A 10000-nucleotide genomic window follows, 5' to 3' on the forward strand; every position below is an offset into this window, starting at 1 on the left:
TGTCATGACTTGGGACAAACTAAAACTTTGAATCAAATGCTAAGCAAATGTGAACTGGGGCCTGTATCCATTGAAAACATGAGATACCTGGATTTCATCCCTACGATGATACAAATAGTTCAGTTTGGAGTTCCCACTTGACGATACAAAAACACACACACACACAGGTATTTATCTCTTTCCATATATAAATATATATATATATGATGCACCATATACATATATGTGTGACAAGCCTCAACTTACCTCCTACTGTAAGAGAGGTAGACAGATCATAGACACCCATTGCAGACCTCACCCATCATCATTCTTGTGTGGCCACATGTGCTTCATACTTCTTGTATGTGTTATTCATTAAGATTTACTATACTTCATACCTTAAACAGTATTACAAGACTGTAATAAACTCGCTTTGACTTCACTCAACTTCTGCCTTTTATTCACTCCAAACTAATTACAGTAATGTCAGGAATTAGTTTTCTTTTGAGGTAAACAATTACTTCTGCCCTACACACAGACACACTCAACTTCAATAGGACAATGCATATTGGGAATTCAACATACGTTTAACATAGGGGTATGAATATGTATGCACCCTGTATTTTAATGAAGAACATTTATTTATTTACGATACATTATTCATTTACAAAGAAAATTGGTGTCCTTAAAGGTTGGATTTTACCTCATTTTTGTAATTAAGGCATTAAGATCCATTTCCAAAAGATGATTTTTTTTATTCCTCTTTTTAGTCAACTTAAGCATGGGGCTGAATACTTTTTCTAGGCACTGTATTTCATGAAATCCGGGATGGTGTTATTCAGTTAGCCTGTTAGCTGGTTTGATGCTCATTGAGCTCAATGCAAATTAAACCAGCTAATAGGCTAACTGAAATAAAACCATGCCAATCTCTAGGTATGGTGAAGGGTATGTGATGTGGGGCTATTTTAATTCCAAAGGCCAAGGGAACTTTATCAGGATGCATAGTATCCTGGACCCATGAAATAACTGGCCTTTCAAAAAAAAAATCTGCCTGCCTCTATTGGAATTTAACATTGGGGTGCCAATACTTATGACCCCTGTATTTTAAGGAAGAACATTTATTTATTTGATACATTATTCATTCACAAAGAACATTGGTGTCCTTAAAGGTTGGATATTTCGTAATTTTTTTTACTTATGGCATTAAGATAAATGTCCAAAAGATGATTTTATATTCCCCTTTTTAGTCAACTTTAGCAGAGGTGCAAATAATTCTAGAGGGTACTGTATTGTAAGACAAAAGGGTGTTGGAAATGTTGTGACTGAACAGGTGAGCTGTAAAATGTCCCACTATGGCCCTGAAAATATCACTATGTGTTTCCTTTCATACCTTTTGGAAATTACATGGGTCCCAGCTGTTCTGTATCTTGTAAGGATACATCGGCAAGTGACCCGACATCATCTACAGTACACAACAACAAAACACCAATCACGTAAAACATACGATTTCCTTAAACCTTGTGTTGCCAGCCTAATAAATAATAGAATTGGCGCAACCAATCAATTTTTCAGACAAGACCATATAACAAGCTTTCAAAATAACAGGACTTTGTACATGGTACATGGATTTCAATGAGGTTTTATCACTGAATCCAGTCCAGTGTCTGTAGTAGCCTAGGCTACTTGCCAAAGGCACTGGACTGGATTCCCTTCAATATTTTTTATCAAAGTTAGACTAAGCTATTTAAATATTTTAATAGGCCTACTTTATATAATTTACTATGTGCATCTTGTCCCATATGCAGCACAGCAAATTAAAGTTAATCCACTACTTTACATTTTACATTTTACATTTTATCTAAACCAATCAAAGCTTGACTGAAACATTGTAAAACCATTGACTTGTTTTAAATTAAGACATGCACGTATTATGAACGCACATTTTTTTTATGTAGCCAGTCGCCGACATTGAAAAAATATGCGGTTATATTTCACAACTTTTGCGAAGTAGGCTAGGCCTACTGGGAAACGCTGGCAAGAAAGCTGCTGACAGATATTACAGGTATTATAACTTAGACAGATATTTTCTTCCCTAGGCTAGGCCAGCAACACACGCTGGAAAGATCAACTTAACATGTACAGTATTTCCTCCTGACTGCGAAAACGTTTGTCTTCTTTTTATGTCAGTCCGTGGTTCCTTCATAAATTGCACAGCAAATTATCAGACGAGTGACAGAAGCACTGCGCATAATTTGACCAGCAGTCTTCGCGTCCATAGTTTGTGAAACGTTGCTGCGTCCGAGCAAAGATTCTAGATGCCCAGTGCAACTCCAAAAAGGAGGACAAATGAGCGTCCGGTTTGAGGCTGCGCCGGATGCCAGACAGGGCTTTTAAAATCCATATGTCCGGCCTAAATTCGAACGTATGGCCAACCTATCGCTAACTGGCTTACCAACGCTTTCTCCCGCTCACGTAGGCTACCTGCGTATCCCTCAGGCCTCTGCACGAAAACGTCAGGCATATTTGTTCATAGCCTACTGCATTAATACCGTTTTCACACCTTTAACCACACCCGTGAAAAACATCTTCACTCTGCAACCCCTACACTTCCTCCCGTAGCCTCATAGTCACTTATACAATTGCCTTTTAAATACACGAAACCTGATGGAGACATTTCACTCGCTCTATTTCACTCCCATACGCAAATTTAATACCTCCCTTTCGAAAATTCAAGACATCCAAGACAATTTAAGACTTTTTTAGGCCTTAAAAACCAAAAGTTGTATTTAAGACTTTTTAAGACTTTTTAAGGATCCGCGGGAACCCTGGGTTGTATATGTAAGGGATAATGGACGACATGCTGTTTAACTATACAAAGTTAATACACATTCTAGATGATAAACAGCCCGACGCGAAGCGTCAAAAAGGGCGAAGTCCATTATCCTGCTTATTCCACTGTTGCCACTTGCATTGTGTTCATTTACTGTTATAATGGAAAAGTTTTAATCTCTAAAACTATGGTTTGTAGAACTACTTCTTTCCGCCACAAAGCACAAACTGCCGTTACTAGTTCTAAATGGATGGTTGCTATGGCCAAAGGCCAGTCGTTAGTTCCATGTCTCCCGTTGTCAAGCAGGCATATCTTAGCCAACTAAAGGCATCTCAAGCGGTCCTACACACACTTCACTTCAATAAAACAGTTAAAATCAAAGTGAAGTAGGATAAAACATCAGTTGTGGGGACCAAATGAAAAAGTCCTACACACACAAAGTTGTGGGGACCAACTAAAGGCATCTCAAGCGGTCCTACACACACTTCACTTCAATAAAACAGTTAAAATCAAAGTGAAGTAGGATAAAACATCAGTTGTGGGGACCAAATGAAAAAGTCCTACACACACAAAGTTGTGGGGACCAACTAAAGGCATCTCAAGCGGTCCTACACACACTTCACTTCAATAAAACAGATAGAATCAAATTGAGGTAGGATAACACAGGAGTTGTGGGGACCAATTGAAAAAGTCCTACACACACAAAGTTGTGGGGACCAACTAAAGGCATCTCAAGCGGTCCTACACACACTTCACTTCAATAAAACAGTTAGAATCAAAGTGAGGTAGGATAAAACATCAGTTGTGGGGACCAATTGATAGAATTCAAAAAGCCCTGGCCTACTCTCAGCTTCAATAGGATATATCAGTTGTTGGAATCAAGTGAAAGCAAAGACTACATATATTGTAAGACAAAGGGGAAGAAATTGTATGCTATAAACTGTACCCAAAGGTTACGTTACTTAGGCTGGCTACGTAGTGCTAACAGACACATCATGATTATGTTACCTGAGTGGCACATGTTGGGAGGTCACTGCTAGAAGGCACATTTTCCAGGCTGCAAGTGGCATCCTCACCCTTGATAAGAAGAGAAATATATGTGCACAAAGTGTTAACATGTACCCTATGAATAGACCGTCAGTCATAACAACCTTCTAAACACCTTCACCTTGCACTTAGATTTGTATCTTTTTTTAAAACAGTGCATGTATGCTATAAACTGTACCCATTGCTAATGTTACTTAGGCTAGCAAAGTAGTGCTAACAGACATACAAGCAGCCTCTCTCATGAGATGACAAGAATGGTTACTTTCTGCCTGGCATTTTCTCTCTCCTAGTATGATGCAGTAAAAGTTGCATGTAATTCAAATTAGTGGCTAACTAGCTAGTTAGCAATAGTTTACATACAGCTCCAGGAGTTATGTTACAGTGAGCAGAACGATAGCTGGACAAACTAGTTTCACATGAGGTGTAAGCACCAGCGCTATTACTGTGGCCCTAGCCTACCTAATGACCGTCAAATTCTGCTTCACAATACTATTTCCACAACAGGCAAAGACTGATTATGTTACCTGAGTGGCAGATGTTGGGAGGTCACTGGTAGAAGGCACATTTTCCAGGCTGCAAGTGGCATCCTCACCCTTGATAAGAAGAGAAAGACATGGGCACAAAGTGTTAACGTGTACCTTATAAATAGACCGTCAGTCATAACAACCTTCTAAACACTTTCACCTTGCACTTAAATTGCCATCTTTCATTATTTTATTTAACATGAGTTATAGGCACCGGGTGCAAGAAACCATGAAGGCCCTACACACAAACCTGACTTCAATATGATAATTAGAAGCAAGTTAAGAAAGGATAAAGCATTAGTTGTGGGGACTAAGTGAAAGAAATCTTAAAAAACCTACAAACCCTACACACAAACATACTCAACTTCAATAATGACAATGCATAGCAAGCTGAGGTAGAATAGTTCTAGTTGCAGAGTTCGCAGGTGCTAGGCTAGCGCAAGTGATCAGTATGTGTTAGCCTGCCACTAAAAACAGTCTTACCCACTCCACAGTACACCCGAGGCAAATAAATTATAACGCCAGACTATCGATGTAAATGTCTGTGTTCAATAAGCTTAACTATAGCCTTAACTCAAAACAGTTGTTAGGCATATATCATTCTGATCTGTAGAAATGTCACATGCAGCCATGCCTACATTCTGCTTACTGCACATTAATTTTAGGCTAATATATTATGATATTCAGTATTCAGGAATGATGTTTTACCCTATCATTCTATTGTTAAAGCAGTCATACCTGCAGGCATTTAATTGGGCTACAGGTTTTCTACAGGAATGGCATGTTGCATAAACTTGCGACGTGTGCCGAATACAGAGTTGTTATTGAAAATATTGAAACAACTGTGCACCGATGTGTGAATTAAATTTGTTTTATTCTACAGGAACAAGCAAGAGAGCACATTAAGTTGCCTAATGTTGGGGAAGCGCCAGAGATGGCTGAGATTCTCTGAAGGTTACATAACGCAATGTGAATAAACTGTTTCCATCAACTTTATTCGCATTATACCTTATGCGCATCGAGAGTGGATCCACCCCGCCTCTAGCAAATCAAATATTGATGCGCATTCAAAATTTTGATGTGCATTTCACGTTGTTTCCATTCGAATAGATAAAATGTGCATTAGCAAGTTGGATGGAAGCACGCTAACTTAGAAAGGGATCACTCACAGGTTGGGACAGTGATTAATAATAAAACCATGCAAGCAAAGTACAGGTGTTTGTAAACTGAAAAGCAGTACACAGAAATCGAAGAAAGCTATTATTCTAATTTAAATCTAATAAAGTTATTATTTTAAACAGAAATTGCTAACGCTGCTAGATCTCACCTCATTTCTCCATGGCCAGTCTGTTCCGCCATAATTATAAGTGATCTCCTCTTCTTGGCAAATATCACGGAGGGCGAACAAACAGAGATGTGGTTTACCATCAACCTCAATTAACTTCATGCGGCAATTAGGAGTCTTATGGTCATCATTCACCAATCTCCCAAGACTGTTGTCTTCCAATGCTGCGTCAATGCTGGAAAATGCATTAAAATCAACAAGAGCAATTTTTTGAAGGAACACTCCAATTTTTTGAGGAATAGGCTCATTTTCTAACGCCCTAAGAGTTTTACAGTTTTTTTTAATCCAGTTAGTACATTTAGTAAGACCTCTGGAACTGGCAGTAGCACTTTACCTATTAGCCTAAAACTTACCACCACCATTTGCCTTTCCATTTAAAGTCAAACAAAAAGACACAGCAAGCTTTATGGTAGATTTTCCTCCTATGCTGAGCTTCTACTGCATCAATGATTACTCCTCTGTATTCAACCACGAAATCACCCTGCTGGAATGGTGCTAAGGTAAAGACACCACGGCCTGAAAAACAGAATGTGGGTCAGAAATGTACAAAAAACTTCATCAGCATACACGAGCATATAAACTTAGGCCTTAAATCAGGAACCAGTTAGGGCTGGGCGATATGGCTAAAAATAATATTGCAATATTTTTAGTCTATTTGACAATATAGAATATATATCTCAATATTTTGACATTTTCTCAAAAGTGCTTCATGAATTCTCACTTTCACCCTATGTTTTAAATCATGCCAGTATGATAAAGTAGGCTATGATAAATCATACCAGTCCAATCCCTGTAAATTATACCCGCATGAAAAAAATCTTGGTTATTCACAAGTGGTTTCTATTTTAAATTTGCATGTAAAAGCAGAGGTGAAAGTAGTTTTGAATTATTGCCAGTAGCCTACTAGTAAAGTTTCTCATAGGGAAAAGTGTGCATACAAAAAAATTCAACACATCTAAATAGGGTACATCAGTTGATTTATTTTAGCCTATTTGCAGAGCATTCATCATGGCCTGTTATTTGGCTTGATCATTCTATATCTGCCTCAATGCTAAGATCTCGTAAATGTAATGTAAAATTCAATCTGGAGGGAAGCATAGACAAACATTTACCACGAGAAATGCATGTGTGGAGAGTGAGAAGTGTGCATTTGCGCTGTCATTTTCAAACAGTCAGATGTGCACATAGACAGTATCCCTTCTGCCTAAGGCACAGATATCGTTGTAACTTTAATTTGAAGATCCCTTGCTATTTGTGTTGCTTCCATCTATTAACCTAGCTCATTGTTGAACAACACTAGCCTATGCTACCGCTGCTTTTGAACTGAAAGTTAACTTTTTCACATCTACACCTAGATGTCATACACTTTGTACATTTCACATCTACACCTAGATGTCATACACTGTCCGAACTGTTCAGGATTGGTTGGTGAGTGTGTGATGTGCGTTGTTCACGTTGTTACTGAGAGGGAACCCTCAAGATCAGAAACTATAGAGGTCTAGATACTCTGTATAACTCATTATACTGAAAACAATACCAAGGCATATAGTTTCTGATCTTGGTATAAGATTAATAACACTTGGTTAGATTGTATTAGATAGGCAGCAGTTTTGCAGTATATTAATACTGTTATCGATGGCCTAAGCTAAAGTCCACAATCTCTTGAAACATAATCTTTGAATCAAGCCACCTTCACTCCATGTTTAAAAGTAACACTTCAAAGCACACGATTATACGCATTATTTTCTAATCTTGAGCATGAACAAGCAAGAAATCGTGTCCTGACTGCAAATCTTACTCAAATTTCCACTAAATAAACGTAGCCACGAGCATAGCCTACTGTAGCTGCTACACAGGCATGACTGGTGTGATGTCTACAAGTGATTATATACATCACGTCGCCAGCATTTACACATCTATGAAACAAACCTGCCGACGACCAAAGTGTTCGACAAAAAGTTTACAGCGTCTTCTTGAGAGCTCGTCTGTGCTACAGTGGCCACTTCATTCACACCTTCCGTCATTCATGCAGCTCCTTGAAATGTATTGCAACATTGACGTACAACGTATGCCTTCACCGCATGTGAACGAGACAACGACTTTGTTAAAGAGGCCCTATGCAACAATTTTAGCAAAAATTACCTTAATTATGCAGGTTGAGAGTCGTTCTGATGGTTCTACAACATTTTTTGGGTCGTTTGGTGGGTGCTTCGTCTCCCCCTAGTGCTTCTCCGCGGAAAAACCGAATATGCAACTTTCTGGTCACGGTCGGAACACATCCGGATGTAACTCGGCGGAAATACTCGAAAATGTAGTCAGATTTAGTCAGATTGTAGTTTCTAAGAAGACTGCAAAACGGACTCCGACTTGGCTTTGTTGCTGTTGAAATTGTAAGTAGCCTACCTTTGGGTGAACTTCGTTTTTGTAATGTGACTTTTGCTCGACCGTTTTATTGTGAGCCCTATGTGTTTAGCTTGGTTTATTGATGCTAGCTCGCTAGCTATTGGGGGTTTAGCGTAGCAGTCACTTGCTACCGAAGCTGCAGGGGGAGCTATGTCGTGAATAATGCGAGCCCAAATCAGGCGAAAACCCAGAAACAGCGAAGGAATAACCAGACCTGCATAGGGGTTCTTTAAAGCCGAATTTATCCACGGTTCAGTTTGAATTACTTGCTGTTAACACGTAAATTACTGTGAATTTTGCTCAGTATCCAAAAACAGCGCACAAGACTGACACATTAAGCATATTTCTTACCAATAGCGGGGACATGTTTTTTGCAGCATGTAGGCGAACTCTCAACAGGTGTAGCCTACATGAACAAGCAAGAAATTGCGTCCTGACTGCAAATCTTAGTCAAACCAGTAAATAAACATGTAGTCACGCGCATACACAGGCATGCATGATTACCTCTGGCTTGATGTGCATGTAATACCCGACATCACGTCGCCTTTACACATCAAACAAACATGCGAACGACCAAAGTGTTCGACAAAAGTTCACAGCGTCTTGTGAGCTTGTCTGTGCTATGCCTTCACCGCATGTGAACGAGACAATTTGTTAACGCCGAATTTATCCACGGTTGGGTCTTAATTACTGTTCACACGCAAATGACTGTGACCTTTGCTCAGTGTAAACAAACAGCGCACAGGCTGACACATAAATTAAGCATATTCTTACCACTATCGAGCGGGGACATATGTTAAATGTTTGCAGCATGTCGGCGAACTCTCAACACTTGTACATGATAACACTCTCACTTTATACTGCAACCTACACTACTCAAAACCAGCGCAGAATTACTTGAACAAACAAAGTGCTGTAGTCTGTGAACTTGAATATGACACTGCCTGTCTGAAGCTAGTTTTTAAAATAGCGCCTTGTGGAGGAATGAGTAGATCTCAAGACACAACTGAACATCTTTTACAGAGTTCTGAGCTGTTAGCAAACATTTCTGTTTTCCTGCTGTTTCCAGTTTAAAATATTACATACCTTTTTTAGGGCTAATGAACTTAGCTTCCAGCATTTCAGTGTCTCTGCAATTACGTGCATGGTCACATGCTTCGCGCATGGGATTTTGTCTTCGTCGTAGCATGTTAATCTGTAAATGAAGACATTTATATTAAACGATTTGTATTGTGTCAGTTTACCACATTTGGACAGCAGAAGTTATTCCTTCAAGGGAAATGAACTGTTGCTAACTCAATGTGCACCAAATTCGTAATTGCTAGCACATTATGCTGGCTCACTTTTACAATTTACTTAGCCATCTTTGCATATGAGCTGCCTAGCATAATGTGCTAGCAACTACAAATGTGGTGTTAGTTTAACCAATATAACACCAGGTTTTGTGAAAGTATGTCTTAGGAGTAAGGCATAAAAACAAACACAATATTTACATAGTCAAATTTAACAACCACAACTAGCGTTTACCAACTGCTTTGAAACTGCCTACAGATAAAAAGACCTGACATCTACTGAAGCTAGCCCACCATGCATTATGTAGCCTTTTGACTTCCCTCGCCCTCATTTGTTTTCTTAGTTCCAACATTTCGACTTAATGTGTATAAACTGATACAATATGCTGTAGTAATAGGTATTTACCTTTTGTTGCTGCTGGCATGGTTGTCCTTCCTCTGAAGTTTGAGAAAATGGCGATTAGTCAAATGAAGTCTGATAACATTACATTTTCTGAATGCAAAGTTATACTTAACTTACCTTATTTGTAATGTCAAAACTAGGTATGAGAAGTGTGATATCTACATGCACATAGAATAC

At 38.9% G+C, this 10000-nt stretch overlaps 1 protein-coding gene across 1 annotated transcript in view; it reads left to right on the top strand.

Moving 5' to 3' along the window:
- The first annotated feature begins 8691 nt into the window (after positions 1-8691).
- The window catches only part of LOC143100969 (uncharacterized), a 56598-nt gene continuing 55289 nt past the window's right edge, over positions 8692-10000 (top strand). Inside the window, exons 1-2 of the mRNA XM_076264558.1 lie at positions 8692-8733; positions 8939-8969. Of these exons, the coding sequence (XP_076120673.1) occupies positions 8692-8733; positions 8939-8969 (73 nt within the window). The remainder of the gene's footprint in view (positions 8734-8938; positions 8970-10000) is intronic.

The sequence above is a fragment of the Alosa pseudoharengus genome, unplaced genomic scaffold (genome assembly GCF_046254945.1).
Source record: "Alosa pseudoharengus isolate Yale_2024_CS ecotype anadromous, Long Island Sound unplaced genomic scaffold, YU_APseudo_1.1 YU_APseudo_1.1_scf_3, whole genome shotgun sequence".
Lineage (NCBI taxonomy): Eukaryota > Metazoa > Chordata > Actinopteri > Clupeiformes > Clupeidae > Alosa > Alosa pseudoharengus.